The sequence below is a fragment of the Wyeomyia smithii genome, chromosome 2, assembly GCF_029784165.1.
Source record: "Wyeomyia smithii strain HCP4-BCI-WySm-NY-G18 chromosome 2, ASM2978416v1, whole genome shotgun sequence".
In the NCBI taxonomy this organism is placed as follows: Eukaryota; Metazoa; Arthropoda; class Insecta; order Diptera; family Culicidae; genus Wyeomyia; species Wyeomyia smithii.
The window spans coordinates 118,718,549-118,736,274 of NC_073695.1; the positions used below are offsets into that span (position 1 = coordinate 118,718,549).

At 36.3% G+C, this 17,726-nt stretch overlaps 3 protein-coding genes across 9 annotated transcripts in view; 1 reads left to right on the forward strand and 2 right to left on the reverse strand.

The window, feature by feature from the left end:
• The window catches only part of LOC129725903 (triple functional domain protein), a 171,342-nt gene extending 163,498 nt beyond the window's left edge, over nt 1-7,844 (reverse strand). Inside the window, exons 1-3 of one of the 7 annotated variants that reach the window (XM_055682319.1) lie at nt 6,689-6,832; nt 5,798-5,933; nt 5,070-5,576 (exon numbers count right to left, since the gene is read on the reverse strand). In XM_055682319.1, the coding sequence (XP_055538294.1) occupies nt 5,070-5,248 (179 nt within the window). In that variant the 5' untranslated portion in view covers nt 5,249-5,576; nt 5,798-5,933; nt 6,689-6,832. Of the gene's footprint in view, nt 1-5,069; nt 5,934-6,688; nt 6,917-7,612 lie in introns of those variants that run through there. The other 6 variants (XM_055682317.1, XM_055682320.1, XM_055682318.1 and 3 more) reach the window with 6 other exon arrangements.
• Nucleotides 7,845-11,190: 3,346 nt separating this feature from the next.
• On the forward strand, nt 11,191-12,134 carry LOC129721765 (protein MIS12 homolog). The gene is made up of 2 exons (XM_055674685.1): nt 11,191-11,361; nt 11,420-12,134. Exons 1-2 carry the CDS (start codon nt 11,292-11,294, stop codon nt 11,914-11,916), a joined length of 567 nt encoding a protein of 188 aa, XP_055530660.1. The 5' UTR covers nt 11,191-11,291; the 3' UTR covers nt 11,917-12,134.
• LOC129721764 (congested-like trachea protein) lies at nt 12,105-13,542 on the reverse strand. Its single transcript, XM_055674684.1, has one exon. It carries the CDS (start codon nt 13,176-13,178, stop codon nt 12,273-12,275), a length of 906 nt encoding a protein of 301 aa, XP_055530659.1. The 5' UTR covers nt 13,179-13,542; the 3' UTR covers nt 12,105-12,272.
• Between the last annotated feature and the right edge of the window lie 4,184 nt (nt 13,543-17,726).

Consider the following 17,726-nt stretch of genomic DNA (forward strand, 5'->3'; position numbering starts at 1 on the left):
TCTATGAACCACGTAATTGGGATCATATTTTAATTTAATGTTAGGTTTCAAAAATGTTTCAGTAATAATTGCGATATGCACATTATTTACTGTTAAAAAATTAAAAAGCTCATTCTCATTGGCCTTCAATGAGTGAGCATTCCAATTTAATACTTTAATTGTTTTATTTAAAATCATTGCTAAATTTTAAATTAGAAACAATTTTAATGGTAAAATTTGTGCCTATTTGAATGGCTTCAAACATTGATTTTGCCTGCAACATGGCGTTCATAAGATCGAACATTGCCTGTTGCAAAAAAGGAAGTTTACCTGCCGTAATAGGCCCCAGGCAGTTGACATTAGAAAAAATATTTTCGGCAGCAGTATTATCTGGAGTAATAGGTGTACAATTATTTTCTGGCGTGTTTTGCTTACCCATATTAACGGTCATTTTCGAACTACCAACACTAGGCGGTATAATGTTCGAACTACCTGTAAGTTGTGCATAAGTTGAACGGGTATGCAAAGGAGTAGGTAAACTATGCGTCACTGGTACGCTTGGAGAATTTTGTTTTGAAGTTGGTTTCAATTGAGAAATTGAATTTTGTTTACCTTGCCTTGCCTTAACAATTGCTAAACGGACTGGGCATTGATAAAAATTTGACATATGGTTGCCGTTACAATTCGCACAGCGAAAATTTTTACTCTCTTTCACAGGACATGTGTCCTTTTTGTGAGCAGAGTCTCCACAATTAAGACATTTCTGGTCCATGTTACAGAATTTGGAACCATGGCCATAACGTTGGCAAGTACGGCATTGGGTGATATGCTTTTCACCTCAGCCATACTTCCTATAAATTTCCCACTTTACACGCACATTATACAAAGCATGTGCTTTTTCAAAAAAATTTAAGTTGTTAACCTCATTGCGGTTAAAATAAATTAAATAATTAACAAGGGAAATTCCAGTTCTCTGACTGTTATCGCCTCGTGATTTTTGTTTCATTAGAATTACTTGGGTAGGGGCTCTGCCAAGTAATTCTGTTAAAGTAAGTTTGATCTCATCAACGGTTTGATCGTTGGTGAGACCTTTCAATACGACCTTGAACGGCTTGGCGTTCTTGGTGTCATATGTAAAAAATTTATACATCTTTTCAGTTAAATACTGAATAAGACGATTACGACCCTTTATAGAGTCGGCTAATAAGCGGCATTCGCCTCTACGACCAATTTGATAGGTAACTTTAACGTCAGAAACAAACGTTGAAAGTTCCTTTTTGAAAATATTGAATTCAGAAGAAATAGTTACCACAATAGGTGGAACTTTTTCCTTTTTTAAAGAATTGACATTTTGTATAGTTTCATTACTCATAACTTCCATTTCACCAGCTTCTTGCTCAGGCAAAATATCAAAAGGATTGTCACTACAGACACTCGAAGTGTCAGAAAGAGATGCCTCTCTTTTCCTCCCCGCAGCGATACGTGGTTTCTTTTTTCGTCCAGCCATTTCAAGTGATACGTAAAAAGTTAAAACAAATGTTAAATTCAAAACTAGGTAGCCTTGAGAAAGACTGATGGGAAATAACTTTCAGGTAGTCTTTAAAAGACACACTGACAAAACACAAACTTTGAAGCTATAGGCAGTCAAAGACCAGTCCACAAGCAACCGAAAAAATGTCTGATCTGTAGAACAGTTCAAGACGCACTGTGCAAATACAAGGTTGCATATTCAATTTTCGGGTCCATTTTGCCGCTTGCCGATAGCTTGCTCCACAAGCATAATTTAAAAAAAAAACGATGTATGACAAACTTGTAGCCCCTAAGTAGTACTTCAAGTGTGTTGAACTTGTATGCCTGAAGCGTGAGAGCCCATATTCAGCCAATATTCGCGGTGAATATTATAATGTTCACCACGAATATTGGCTGAATATCCCACTGAATATGGGCTCTTACACTTTAGGCCGACAAACTTGTAGTATCCTTTAAGGACTGCAAGTTTGTCGTACATCATGTTTAAAAATTGTACCTGTGGTGCGATATATCGGCACGCTCCCAATCGAGTTGAATTGACACCTCAAAATTGAACATGCAATCTTGGGCAAATATGGGTATTTTCGGAACCGAGGTTTTATTTAGAGACCGGACATCAACGCAAGATGTCAAGATGACGTTCTCCGGTTTCTTGAAAACATACAAAAATATAAATATTTCTCAAACAGAAATAGTACCGGGACCGGAAACAAATTCCAGTCGCCATTTTGAAATCCAATGTGGCGACATCCGGTCCAAGAAAATTATCAAATACCTATAACAATTGATACCCAGAGGCGGTTTTCAAATCCAAGATTGTGACTTCCGCTTTCCTAAAATGACCTAATACCACCCGGTATGGGCATTTCTGTAATCGAGATGATGCACATTGGTCAACAATCGTGCCTAGACGCCATTTTGAAATTCGAAGAGGCAACTTCCGGTCGCTGGAAAAACAGCCAAAAATATTCATTTCAGAACCGAGATTAAATGCAGGATGGCGACTTCTAGCTACCGGAAATGACCGAATACTACATTGTATGGTTATTTTGAAAATCGAAATGATAGCCGAGAATCGACTTCACAGACTATTTTGAAATCCAATGACCAATAATGACCAAATACCACCCAATACGGATATTTCTGTAATCGAAATGATGCCGAGACACCGTTTCGAAATCCAAGATAGTGGCTTTCGGTTTCCATAAATCACCAAATACAACCCAAAATGGCTATTTCTGCAATCGAGATAATGTTCATCTGCCAGAAATCGGCCCTTGACACCACTTTTTATTCCGAAGTGGCAACTTCCGGTTATGGGAAAAAGGCCAATTTACGAATCGAGATGATGCCCGGATACCGAAGAACAAATTCAGATGCCACTTTGAAATCCAATGTGGTGACTTTCGGCTTTCGGAAAACAGCTTTCAATAGCCAAACACTATCCAATATCGGTATTTTGAAAATCGAAATGGTGCCCAGAGATCAGAAATCAAATCCAGACGCCGTTTTAAAATTTAATATGGCGATTTCCGGTTCCTGGAAAAGACCAAATACCGCCAAACAAGGGTATTTCCGTAATCAAGATGATACACAGAAGCCAAAATCGACTCCAAATGCCATTTTGAAATCTGAAGTGAAAACTTCCGGTTGCTAGATATCAGCCAAAATTGGTTGTTTCAAAATGGTGACTTCCGTTTGCTGGAATACAACCAAAAAAAGACCAAATACCTAACAATATGGTTATTCCCAAGTAACAAAATAGGTTATATCTAAGTTTTCTAGCGCTAGATACAACCAAACCATAAAACCTTCAATGATGACCACGCAGTTATAACAACCCACTAACAACAGCTATAAACATGTGTCATGGCTACTTGGCCCAGCTTTATTGAAGTCATCAAAACTTCATATGCGCTTTACCATAGGACCAGATGTTTTCAACAGGCCGATTTGTTCACCATAGAATGATCTCGAAATTTTAACTAAGATATATTCTCCAAATTCAATGTCAAGCAATAAATTTTATCTTGGCTTTCTTTTCTCAATGACAACCTTATATTCCGACAGTGTCGTGAGAACAGAAACGTGTGAGTTTTCGCTCTATAATGATTAAATATTATAATCATTCAAATCGTTTTCGTGCATGTAAAAACACATGCCGTGAAATATTTATCATTTTATCATTTTGTAGAAAATAAATATTTAATCAAAATTTAATTCCTCTGAACTAAGGTGATAAGTAAATAAATGCCATGATTTGTCATATTTTGGTAAATATATGACTTTATTCATCATGCGAATTTCAAAACTGCTCTGTGGTATCGGTGATATTGTAAAATAAAATGATAAATGATTGAATTTCATAATGTTGCATTATTTTATTCAAGGCGACATATTGTTTTCGGATAAACCCTCGGACGCACTCTAAATTCTTGATCATAACTCATTCTCTTAATTTGATCAAAATATAGCATATATTAAACCAAGTAAGCCTATCATGGTATTAATTTGACTTAGTTACGACCATCAAGTTTTATTTCATTCACAGTTATAGTCTGCAGGTTTTTAGTTTTATTTTATTATCAGAGGGACTATCATACAACTTCATGTATATAACGGTTGGCTTAGGATGGCTGTAAATGATACTTGCGGATCATATTTTATGACTATCAAATAAAACCAACATATAATTAATGACTTCAATTCAAGTCGATATAAATTAAAAACAAAACAATCCTAAGTCTTTGAAGCATTTAGATTGTTACTTGGGATTTTATGGCTATCAAATAAAACCAACATATAATTAATGACTTCAATTCAAGTCGATATAAAACAAAAACAAAACAACCCTAAGTCTTTGAAGTATTTAGATTGTTACTTGGGTTGCTAAAATCAAAAAGATGTTCAAAATCCAGAAATCAGTCCCATTCCTTATATCCAAGGCCACCACACAATTTCTAGAGAGTTATTTCATTAGTTTTTGGAGTGAGAAGTTTGCTTCGAACTTATTCTTGACGATCATTATCGAATGCAATAATGCAAGTAATATAACAAGCAGCATTTTACTGAGGTAGTTATCAAAATGGATGGATACCCGTTTTATTTGCAAAACAAACACACTTCACAAATTAGTTTAAATCAAAATAACAGATTTCAAATTGTTATATTGTTATAGTTTATGGGATGGTGCTGTCAACATCTGGTCCAGTTGGAGCGAAATCCGTCATAAATGGAAATAATAGATAAAAAGAGAAAATATCAAATTGAAAATAGGTATTTATATACCGATTCATAATTCATAATTGTATGTTTCATATTCATAATTGTATGTTTCCATTAAATTCTACTAAATTTGAGAAATAAACATTGAAAATTTATTTCAATTAGTAATATTTTCAATACTTCTCTAATTTATTATGAAAACATATAATTCTTTTTTATAATTTGAATATAACTTTTTTGATATCCTGAAACATTGCGCGATTTCGTTGAAACATACAGTTTTCAGATTAGTAGTTCAAAAAAGTCTTAGTAGTAGTTAGTAGTTAGTAACTTACCCCGGTATTCCGATGAAATAGCTAATGACACGTTTTATGTCTTCCGGTTTCACTCGTTCTCGCTTAGTGGTGGCTGGGAAGCAAATAATTGGACCTCCTCGATTATCCCGTCCACCAGAGAGGAGCGCGAAACGTTCTTGCAGCAGTGGCAAAATGTCCAACGCTCTTACGCCGTCCATGGCCACCGCTGCTATTAACGCAAATCCACGTGGAGAAATGGCCTTTTTATCCTATTGGTGGATTTGCACCGACCGATCCGCAACAAAAAGTAGCATGTAACGTGCTCACTGGACTGACCCGGCGCGTTGTGCTACTGCGATTTTAATTATTAAACCCACTCCCACACGCGCTAGACTTGTCGAGGCTTGCAACACATTCCGGAACAGGGAGTACGCACATAAACACAAACATATACACTCATCATAACAAAAAAAATCTTTCTCCGTCCCACAAAGTCCATCGGCTTTTCGTTAAAAACGTTTTACTTATTTAGCCGGCTTTGCAACACTAGTTATTCGAAGGTGAAAATTACAATTATGATTGTTGGCAACATATGTCACATGCATAACAGGCGCCAAATTTCAAATAACTTGTAATTCTTCTTGCTATATTTTGATTCAGATATATTTTATTCCAGTTTAAATCCTTCATTAGCCAGTTAGACAGTTTTTCTATAGCGTAGTCACTATTATACCAAGTATATAATTTGATCTGTCATATTCACTCACCATTATTTAAGAATCATTAGTTTGTACAGCCGGTACAATTGCTTCTAAACACAATTATTTCGCATTGTCAGTCATGATCCGTTTTTTCGATGTAATAATTGATACACCTTTATCTCTTCGGAGCAAAATTGTTTTACTGAAAGACATGTTGAAGCAAATAATTTAACCATACCTTGTTTTATACTAGCTATACTGATGTGACTATCAAGGTTAATAAATCGAAGATAGAATAGGGATGATATATGTACATACAAACCAAGGTTTTTCAAATATTTTTTTTTTTTGTTTCTGCCAATTAGAAAAGGAAATTGTGTAGAATATGAATATGTAGAATACTATTTTGAAACAAAGTGCATACAAATATAATACGATTCTCAATAACTATTGTATTGAGTAACGCCTCATATAAGGTAAGCAATGAATGGCTGAAAATCATATAGCATGTACAGGAGGCTAAACGCATGTAAGACTAAATGAAAACTGTTCGTATTGTTCTACTGATAAACTGAACGTTTTCTAGACATATTTCAACGATAGCGGATAGCAAGTATCAAAATCAATTGACTCAACCAAAGATCGCGAATGTTTTTCATGTGAGTAGAAACACAAATCAGACTACGAATGTTTCCTTTATCTAAAAATCTTCAGTTTCCTCATAGAAACTGTTTGCACTTTTGTTATTTTCAGATGTTCGTATTTTGAGCCTTTCATATCTTTCAGTTTTTTTTATATAGCTTTCGTATGAAACTCTCCATAATTATTCCGGTGATCAGTCAAATGCATCGACTATCTAGATTTTGTTGTCTTTTTTTACTCCATTGTTCATTATGAACTGGCTTTAAAATTTCATGCAGAGTGAAAAAGCTAAAGGTTAGATGTTCATCGACTTACAAATAATCATGAATTTTTGTTTAATTTATAACTTTTTCTACATCAGATCAATCGTTCAGAAAAAAAGCAGTTGCCAATATATTACCAACAATCAATAAACTACTATTCAGAGTGTACATAAACATGTCTTCATTGCAAATAATTTTCAATATGTAGCATAAACACTTCGACACAATATAGTCTATCTAATTAACATACTAAAAGCCACAATAACACATTGAGGCTAATTTATTCGATTTTTTATCACATAGTTCCAATTTGCGTACGCAGGTTTAATCTATGAAAACATTTCCGTTCGTAACATTTCGTAACCGAGTATTTTCTATTGATTGCACACTGAATTTGATCGAATGATGGCTTTCCATCCAGTTCTCACACACACGTAGTTGCTTATATTGGCGTAGCGAAACAAAATTATTGAATGGATCATAGACAAGAGCCAACCCACTAACTGGTAGTAATTTGCTTTCTCTCTTTTAAGTGTACGAAGCAAAGAATCTCCAATCCACATACGATGGTAGAGCAAAATTATTCGTTATCCATTAGCATTATGTTGGGCAGAATGATTTTTATTGCGAACTATGATTTCTATTAGATTTTTGCACAACGCGTTTTCTTCCTGCATATTCCTTGTTGAACTGTTTTCACCGTCAAACCTCCTATTTTCTATGTTCAATATACGAAAAGTCTTCAATGTCGCAAAAATTCACCGACTAGCTCCAGAGAGAGTTACTGGAGCGCTACCGACACCCGTTCATTTTCTTCTTCAGCCGCTACTCAACACATCACAGCAGGTTCCGCACGTCCCACACGCCTTCTGATTGCACACCAAAATAACCAAGCATTCAACAAAATAATAAAAAGCAGACAAAATTTGCCGTAGTGTGCGTTACAGCGTATGGAAGCGGAAAAAAAATCACTAACGATCCGTCTTTATTTCAAAATCGGTAGGATGCTCAATATGCCTGATTTCACATTTTAATCACAATCCACTTCTCAATGCATAACATTTTTACCAAATTTCATGCAGTTTAGCACAAGAAAACACAATTTTAAAATCGACAAGGAGATCACCATCCACTTTTATCGCTTTTTCTCGCTATTCTGCGTTTGTTGCTTTGCGCTGTAAATTCTTCAGTCATTGTATGTACACACACAGATGAGAAATACGAGAGCAAAAAGTATAAAATGCAACTTGTCAGATACATTTTGTATAAAATGGTCGATCTGTCAAACTTATACCAGTTTATATATGTTAGACCAATCGCACCAGAAAGTTTCGAAACTGAAATATATGAAAATGAGCACGTTGATTGAATTGAATTAAATAATTTGCTGTTGAATTCATAGATCATCGCATGATGATGTCACCGCATGATGCGAACTGTCATATGCAATAGAGTGTTTTAGGGATATGTATACTATTCTTTCTTTCAATAAGAAATGTCAAAAAATACATATTCCACTGACTTTTTTTTTCAATTTAAGCAGTAGAACCACATACATAAGACATACGTAACACTGGCGTTTTTTTTCTAGTACACGTTGCCCCATAGTACTCCGTGCCTCGCCCTGTCAAACTGCTCGATAAATAATGAACAAAATGAATATTTTTTTTCTAGGCCTCATCGAGCCCCAAAGAAAATCCCATAAGGAACTGTCAAAAAGTTATTTACAAAATCAATGCAGAATTTTTCGAGTAGGAACGAGACAAATGCAGGGCTGCGCAAGTACACTGCCTTCAAAAACAACTCAAACAGAGGTTTTTTTTACGTAGGTTGGTACTTTCGAGTAGTTCATTTTGTAACAACTTTTTCGGAAGATTTCTTCCTGAGTGTTACGTATGTCTTATGTATGTGGTAGAACTATTGAAAATAAATCGATTTCGAATTTTAACAACTGTAAGTGATTTTAAGACAAACCCTGCCGCTAAGAAATCATGACACAGGAGTGTCAGGTCATTTTTCAAATGTCTTCACACTCTATAAAAAATGTATTCACACATAAGAAATCTGTAAACATGGTCCCCAATGAAAGTTAGCAAAAATCCCAGTGAAAACATTAAATCGGGTGCGGGTAGTCAACCTACTATTGGGCTTCCACTTCTTCACACGAGCTCTAATGTCTTAGATTTTAAGACATGTCGTCACATTTGCATCCCTGTCATAACAAGCGAACCAGGGTTATATTTCCACAGGCCAGCAGTATTAATGTCACTTTGTGCTCTGTCAGGGTTACATTTTCCATAAGCCAGCAGCAGAAATGTCATTTTGTGCCCTACCAGGGTTATTTTTTCCAGCAGCAGAAGTGTCACTTTGTGCACTATTTGCCAGTTAGTGAAAATTTGAAAAAAATCAAAATTTTCAATTTAAAAATCAAAGAAAAATCGTAGAGATTTAAGAATAAATACGTAGTGCCTACTGAAGGGCCGGTCATCGATTAGTATAAGAAAAAGCAGATATTTTTTCAAATTAAAACCCCCTATTGCATATGAGAGTTCGCGTTGGTGCGAGCCAACAAGCTGATATTTCTATCCTAATCCCATTGCTCTTGTTGTCTTGTTTTAGCTTTAGCTCTGTTTTTGTTTTCTTCTCTTTCCAATTACCAAAGCAAATGTCAAATCATATCAGCTCACTGTAGTGTGAACGCTCGATGTGATATCCGATATCATCTGGCTATATCAGGTGATATCCGGCGTAGTCTGAACAACCCAAGAAACAATTTTGTTGATTTAGAGCTTGTTAAGTTGCTATTAGGTGGATTTCGACTAAACTAAAACTGAATAAGTTGTTAAAGAACAAAGTTGTTTGTTGAGAAGGCATTATACTTTTATACACTGAAAAAAAGTTGTAGCAAGTTTATCTATAAATGGGGTTCAAATTAACTAAAGAGCACCGACGATTTCGAACCGAACGCGTGGAACATTCATTTTAACTATGCCTGTAGTATTTTTAACGAAAGCAGTTTTCGATATTATGCAAAGGCTAATCTCTCCAACCTCCGCTCAGGCATTAAAGCAAGGCCAAACTCGTAACCTTTGTTTGATGCATCAGCGAAAGTGGAAAAACCAGCCTAGAATGAAAACAAGTTATGTAACAAAACAACAAACAATAACATTTATTTTTTCACTACTCACTATTTAAATTACTAAAATACTGAACTTTCTTAGGCCACCATAATACTTCGAGACGAGTTGGAAGGATTGTGTAATCATACCGATCAGTATCCAGCTTTTTACGCACCATAATGGCGGGTGCTATAATGCGCGTTCGTAATTTGTGAACCTCTCTGCTTACGTCAGATTCGTGATTTCTGCAGTTTTGGCAACATTAATGTTACCAGATTTATTGTTTTTCGTGCGAAATATATGAAGTGTCAATCTGACGTAAGCAGAGTTGTCAAAAGGGTAGGTAACATATTACGAATTTTTCATTATAGCGTCCGCCATTATGGCGCGTAAAAAGCTGGATAGCGTATTTTACCTGATTCAGTCCCCAAGAATCGATTATGAGTTGCCAAAGTGCAGGATTCTTATCCGCTTCTGGCATAAGGAAAAAAAACAAAACTAGTTTCTAAGAAATTTGGTAATTTGCAGTGTTTCTACTCACCGGCGATGTCTTCGGAGTCACTAAGCGTTTACAATAGCACTGGAAATGACTCACCACTCAACAATGTTTACTTAGAAATAGTGTTTTTTTTTTCGGAGCAGATCGATCGATGTTGAATTTTCACGGGTAATTTAACTACACTACAGTTGTCTCAAATAAAAGTGTAGTTGTTTTGACAAGAAATACATATCCGGACTACTTCGTGATTAGGGGGAATCTTCCAATGGCAACAAAACTCAAAAAAGGCAAACAAAGTTTTCAATCACTTATTCAAATCCTGAATAACTATTGAACAATATGTTGTTCATCCAAATATTCTAATAAAAGCAAAATTGCTCTAGCTTTGTACATGGTAAACCTAAAACTTGAATTTCAGTCGCTTTAAATGGTATATTCAAGAATTGATTGTTTCGCCCTTTACTATGCGCCGTTTTCGATCTGCTCGACAGTATCGCCCTATACTTTGCGCCTTATTCTGAACTACTCGACAGTATCGCCCTTTACTTTGCGCCTTATTTTGATTTGTTCGACAGTATCGCCCTTTACTATACGCCTTGTTTTCCTTTTGATATAAAGTAGTTTTCGCCGTTAACAAACATCGAACTTTTCAATAGTTATAAAAGAGATACAATATTTTCTCGAAGGTTAAAGGTAGATAGTAGTTCACTTCATACGTTTTCGGTATAATCTCATTTTGTTTACAGTTTGTTAGATTCGCCCTTATCACGAAGTATTCCGAATATGGTAAATTTAACTACCAGATCACTGTCAATCTTAAACGATATTATTTTCTGTGTTCCTGAGTTTATACCGTTTATATGCCCCTGGTTTTTGAGCGGTTGAAGCTGTTTTTTTTTCAAAGCATCTGGCATCTCTGCTACAGTCCAATTTTGACAGCTCTCAATTTTACGAATTTGAATAGACTGCGTAAAGCGGCAATTTAATACAAACGAAGCAAATACTTTTAAAAAATTGGGTTTCAGAAATCTCTTAACATGAATCCGGAAAAACAAGAATATGAATTACAACATTTTAATTTTAGTTCCGATGAAATCATTGAACAAAGTAAGTTTTTGTTAAAATGCATCATGCAAAAAGTGGATAATCACGCTTATGATTTTAGACCGTTTCATGGTAAAAACTGTTATTCAGCAATCGTTAATCGAGTTCACCGATGAATTTGTAGAAGCTAACAATATTCCTATTGATCAAGCTATGGAACTTCGGGCCAAGTGCTACACCACAGCAGCAAAAATGTTTGAAGATTGTACGCAAAAACTTGAGGAGTTAGCCGCACTATATCAATCTACTTTTACTATTCCTGACAATGTCCTGCTTCCGTCGGATTTAATGCAGAAGAAAAATTATACTGCCGAGTACGTACAGGAGCTACAACAGGAAGTATCATCGCTGGACAAACAATTTCGTCAAGACTGTGTTTTCCTGGCCCATCTAGAAGAAGAAATCAAATTGCACCAGCATTTGGCTCCGTTTTTAGACAGCGAAACTAAATTGAATGAACTAGTTGATCAATACCGACGGGAAGAAATCGTTCCGGTTGAAGATGCCGCAGTAGTGCAGGATTTAGCCGAGGTAATGCAGAATGTTCTGAACTTGTAAGGAAGCTGTTTGAGGTGTATGATGCAAACAAATAATAACATTATTTCGTTCATTAGCAACAAAAACGTTATAAAGTTGTTTGGAATATAAACTATAGTAATGTATCAGTATCTCGAACAAATCTCAAATAGTGTAACTACTAGAAATGAATATGTCATATTCATGCCAACAGCTTGTGGATTTAGTGATATTGTGTAAAATATATTTTTTTATATAAATTTTTTTCTATTTTTACATAATAGATCCGGCACTAATTTTAAAATATTTGTGTTGAAACACTTTTTACATATTGGTTGCATGCCATTATAACCTTCACCTTATCAACTATTCACATGCATGTGCACGTTGATAATCCACTACATGTTTGGTGCAATCCAGTTCAAAAAATTCATAAACACTTCAAATCCTATAAAACAAGCAGCGTTAGCTGGAAAAGCTCGCAGCATTACCGGTGTCACCCCTTTGTAAAGTGCCAATGGACCTTCGTTTTTCATTAGTTCCTTGAACACATCTCGAATACCGTTCTTGTATTTTCCTTCGGGTGCTGTCTGTAAACGTGACTTAAGCACATCCGCTGGCATTCCTATTGCCCAATTCGCGATACCTGCCATTCCTCCGGCGAAAATTGTTCCTAGTAAACCAATCGCTGCGTCTTGTTTTTCGTTTCGCTTTGGAGCTAAAGCTTTTTTTACATATTCGTATGTTAAGAAATACATTCCGGATGCAGGAACATCTCTCAATAATGTGGCGAAAGATCCTTTGTAAATACTACGGATTCCCCCTTCAGCATAAAGTTGTTTTGCACAATCAACCATGCCGTTGTATTTTTGTGGAGAATTTCCGCCCTGTTGGATTTGCAAAAGACACTTAATTCGTTCTCCCGGTGCCATTACTGTTGTTGTAAATATACCAGAGAATGCTCCCGCCGCAAAAAGTTGCATGTTACTCAGTTCTTCATCAGAAGTTCTTTGCTGTAGTTTTTTCCCCACTCCAAATCCAAAAAAACTCATTGCAAATATGGGAGCTACTCCGGCTATAGGCGCCGACATACCTTTATACAAACCACGAAAGCCCTCATTGCGAATAGTTTTTTTAGCGCAATCTAATGTTCCGGCATACAGTGGAACTTGTCCTTCAAGTGGTAATGGCATGGTTTGTAATCGAACTTTTATCGTGTCTAACGGATGTCCCGCCAAAACGGTACAAATACCACCGAATCCTCCCGAAAGAAAATATTTGATAGGACTAACATTTTCTGACATTTTTCTGAAGCTATTCTAGAAGACGTACTTTTTTCTTCGCAATATTATGTCACTTAACTCACTTTTGGGAATATGTAGCTGCTGGGCGCTATTCTTCAATCTATCAGTGAACTAATGTATGTACAGACTTTGATTTCTTGGCCGCACACGTCATTAACACAGTTCCAATCACAGCGTGCGATAAAATTTTTAAGGATCAAAGTCCAAAGTAACACTTATCTGTTTTTTATGCTAGCACCTTCGGAATAAAATTGTACTGTCCCAAAGCACATAAAAGCTGAAAACAAACTGTTTTTCTGATTTCTTTTTTCCATAATTCGTGGTGCTGTGATGCTGACGTATTCCAATTACAGGCATACCCACTGGTTGTGATCAGGGTTGTCACATTAAATATATCCCGTCTGTACCACTCAGCAAAATCTGGTCGAAAATTTCTACAGAACATTTAGGTGAGCGAACGGCTCACGAGCCGTTCATATGATCCGATTCGTTGGAAAGAACGAAAGAACGAGCGGCTGACGAAAATTAGTCACGGTTCTTTGAGCGCACCAAAACTGATGGTATTGTTGTGCAACTGACGTCGTGCACAAATAAATTTGAGATCAGGATATATAGTCACTGTATATTTTACTAGTCTGGCGTCATGGATTCGGGAACCAATTTAAACTGTCGAAACAGGAAACAATCGTATAGAAAATCCATTGACTGGTTCCCGTTTTGGCAGTTTAAATTTGTTCCCGAATCCACTGCGCCACACTAGTAAAATATATAGGGACTATACAGGACATTAGTTCACTGTCATTTACTGTTACTCGGTATAGGGATATCGATAGTTCGGACTAAACCCATACGTAGCCCAGCTAGCGAAACTCGTCACTTGTAATACTGAGCTGTTAAAGTACCCAAACGATCGAGAAACACACCGATTGTTAGTTGTTAGTGTTACTATAGACAAATAAAATAACTGTTCGACTGACAGCTGGCGCTGTACTAAAACAGATGATGATTATGATGATGATTTGCAGGCAGCGTTTCACCAAAAACATCATATCAAGAAGACTGGCATCTCTGGCTTGATATGATGTTTTTGGTTTTATCTATCAAGATTTTATTTGCAGAGTTATCACGAGCTTACGTAGCGGGAAACTTGAAATACTTAAATTTTTCCTTAGACGGTAGATTTAAACTAAGAAAATGCAATTCCAACACGCTATGTACCTACCAGCTCATGTAAAAACATAGCCTCAAATTTAAAATGAAACCGGATCTTATATATTTCCTATTTCATATGTATTTTCCTTTTTTTGACAGTAAGCAGCCTTAAAGTTTAAATCCAGAAGTCGCACGGTCGTTTTTAGTTTTGCGTTAAATCGCCAATAGGATGTTTTAGGGGTATGTATATTATTCTTTCTTTTAATAAGAAATGCCAAAAAAAAAATACATATTCCACTGACTTTTTTTTTAATTTAAACAGTAGAACTATTAAAAAAATCGATTTCGAATTTTAACAACTGTAAGTGATTTTAAGACAAATTCTGCCGCCAAGAAATCATGACACAGGGGTGCCAGGTCATTTTGAAAATGTCTTCACACTCTATAAAAAATGTCTTCACACATAAGAAATCTGTAAACATGGTACCCAATGAAAGTTAGCAAAAAAACCAGTGAAAACATTAAATCGGGTGCGGGTAGTCAACCTACTATTAGGCTTCCACTTCTTCACACGAGCTCTAATGTCTTAGAAATTAAAACATGTCGGCACATTTGGCATCCCTGTCATAACACGCAAACCAGGGTTATATTTCCACAGGCCAGCAGTACATATCTAATAGCGAATTTCTTTATTCCACCAGCTCACCTCGTTTTGACCTGGGAGCGCACTAACTGCTGTCAAAACCCTTCTTTATTCGCTCGATTTTGACCCAGTTTTGACCTGGCGTGCTGCCCGAAGCGCACTGTAAAATTTGTCAGCTTCAACCCACCACCGCACGTGCTTAGTTCGTAAACAATTATCTGGCATCTCTTTTTTACTTGCTTCGTAAATGGCGATGCCGTTTTTTTATTGCTCGGAAAATTTGCCCTGACGCAGTTGAATAAAGAAATTCGCTATTGGCCCTGACACAAGTAAAAAAGATTTTTAGGGCTGTTCGCACCTACGCGAATTCTCATATACAATTGTCAATTTATGTGTGAAAACTCAACAATTGTTCAACATATTCGTTAATGATCTATATGCACTGATCTCGTCAAGAAAACTATCTTTCGCTGATGATTTGAAACTCTTCCGTGTCATCTCATCCTTGTGGAGCGTTGCAAGAAGATCTGAATATTCTGATGATTTGGTGCGATAACAACGGCATGCGTGTTAATTGCAAAAAATGCAAACTTATATCCTTCACTCGCTGCAACGATCCAGTTGAAAATCGATATTTACTGGGTTCCGAGTGTCTCGACCGAGGACAATCCATCTGTGACCTGGGAGTCACAATTGATTCAAAACTTAAATTCAACGAACACATTGGAATCATCACCGCAGGAGCATTTTCTGTGTTGGGATTTATTCGCCGTCATACCTCAAATATTACTGATACTTATGCTCTTAAAATCTGTATTGCTCGTTAGTGCGCAGTATTCTGGATCTGGAGTACGCCTCTCCTGTTTGGTGCCCGTTCCAAATGACACAGATTCTCAAAATAGAGCGGATACATAAAAAGTTCTTACGACTTGCTTTACGCGGTCTCCCGTGGAACGATCCAAATAATCTCCCGCCCTACACCGATCGATGCCAACTTATTCAATTAGAGCCCTTGTCAAATAGACGCCTCAATCAACAGAGAATGTTCATCTTCGACCTAATCAACGGAACCATCGACTGTCCTGCCCTACTTGAACAAGTTCATTTCAATGCACCCTCCCGACGATTCCGTAGCACATCATTGCTAGTTATTCCTCACCACCGGACCTGTTATGGTTATCATAACTCACTAGACGCGTGCCTCCGTGCATTTAACGACATTAGTGATATGTTCGATTTTATGTTGTCAAGAACCGTTTTTTTTTTCAAATAGAATTAGGAATAGTTAAAATTTATGTATAGGTTATTCAGTCTGTATGACTTGTTCAAAGACGGTGTAGAATAAAATAAAAAATAAAATAAAATAGAAACAAAAGCAAAAATATTTCCCTTCTTCACTTTCGCAAGTAAAAACCAAACCAATATCAACAGAGTCGTCAGGGCCAATAAGGGGAGACATCTGGCTTTTTACTCTTCTTACTCACTCACCTCAATGATCCCTGTTGTATTTTTCGTAAGTAATGCTATTCATTCGGAAAATACTTGAATGTTTTTAATGCTTTTTATCAGCATTATGTACCATTCCTCCTGAGACGATAGTTTTACCGCCTGAGGGTTACCGGAGAATCTGAATCTTTAATATACTTAAAATATAACGTGTCATCCATCAATGATTATGATTCTTTCATTGACCCATCTGAATTGTACTCTCCGCACAAGCAATATGCCTCAACAGGTATGTTTCAAACTTAATCCAGAACGGATTCAAAAGTAGAAATAATCCACTACACTATTTACTTCCGACATTGATAGGGTTACCATACGGTCGGGGTTAAAAATCAGGACAAATTTTTCTGGTACAAATTTGATATGGGGTGTTTTTTTTGTTTGAAGTATCAATAAACGAAACACGTTATTTGAGATTTGCACTTCAAAATACGCCAAAACACTCATTTATTTATTTGCAGTATTTCTCGGACGATCCAATTTTGCAACTTTGATTCATTGGGCGTTAGAAGATACCTCAAACATGAGGCACACGTAAACGGTTTAAAATTGAGTCCTAAGTTTTACACGGTTTTCTTCTTTTTATACATCAGTTGAAAGAATGCAATTTTTTTTAGCAAAACGTGGCTCTAAAATATGTTTATCGTTGTCCTTCAATTTTTAAATGAAGAATAACAAACTGCTTGAAATACCTTAAATGACAGTTCTCCCATATACTGTACGTGTGCGAAATGTCATTTAAGTCATTTAGAGCAGGTTTTTATTCTTCATCAAAAATCTAAGGAAAACGATCAACATTTTTTTAAAAATCACGTTTTGCTCAGAAAACGCGGCTTTTTCAAATGATATATAAAAAGTGGTATCCGGCTTTTTACGCGCCATAATGACGAACGCTAAAATGCAAAGTTCGTATTAAAACATCCACCCTTTTGACAACTCTGCTCACGTCATTTTGAAGTCTTCACGTATTTTTTCAAAAGAGAAATAAATTTGACAACATTTGTGTTGCCAATACCTCAGAAATCCCAAAACAGACGTAAGCAGAAAGGTTCGCATATTACGAACACGCATTATAGCGACCGCCATCATGGTGCGTAAAAAGCTGGATAGCTTTAGGACCCAAAAGTCAGATAGTTGAGGGTTGCAACGACTAGACAATTTCTCTCGTCAAAATTCAACCGAAGAAAAAAAATCGTTCGAAATAAGTCCGCTTCGTTCCGGAGTCGAAGTAAAAGTACTGAACAATT

Excerpts from the sequence above, each read along its gene's own strand:
- LOC129721765 (XM_055674685.1), top strand. The coding sequence starts at position 11,292 with ATGAATCCGGAAAAACAAGAATATGAATTACAACATTTTAATTTTAGT. Across the intron at positions 11,362-11,419 it reads CGATGAAATCATTGAACAAA|ACCGTTTCATGGTAAAAACT; the intron begins GTAAGTTTTTGT and ends TTATGATTTTAG.
- LOC129721764 (XM_055674684.1), bottom strand. The coding sequence starts at position 13,178 with ATGTCAGAAAATGTTAGTCCTATCAAATATTTTCTTTCGGGAGGATTC.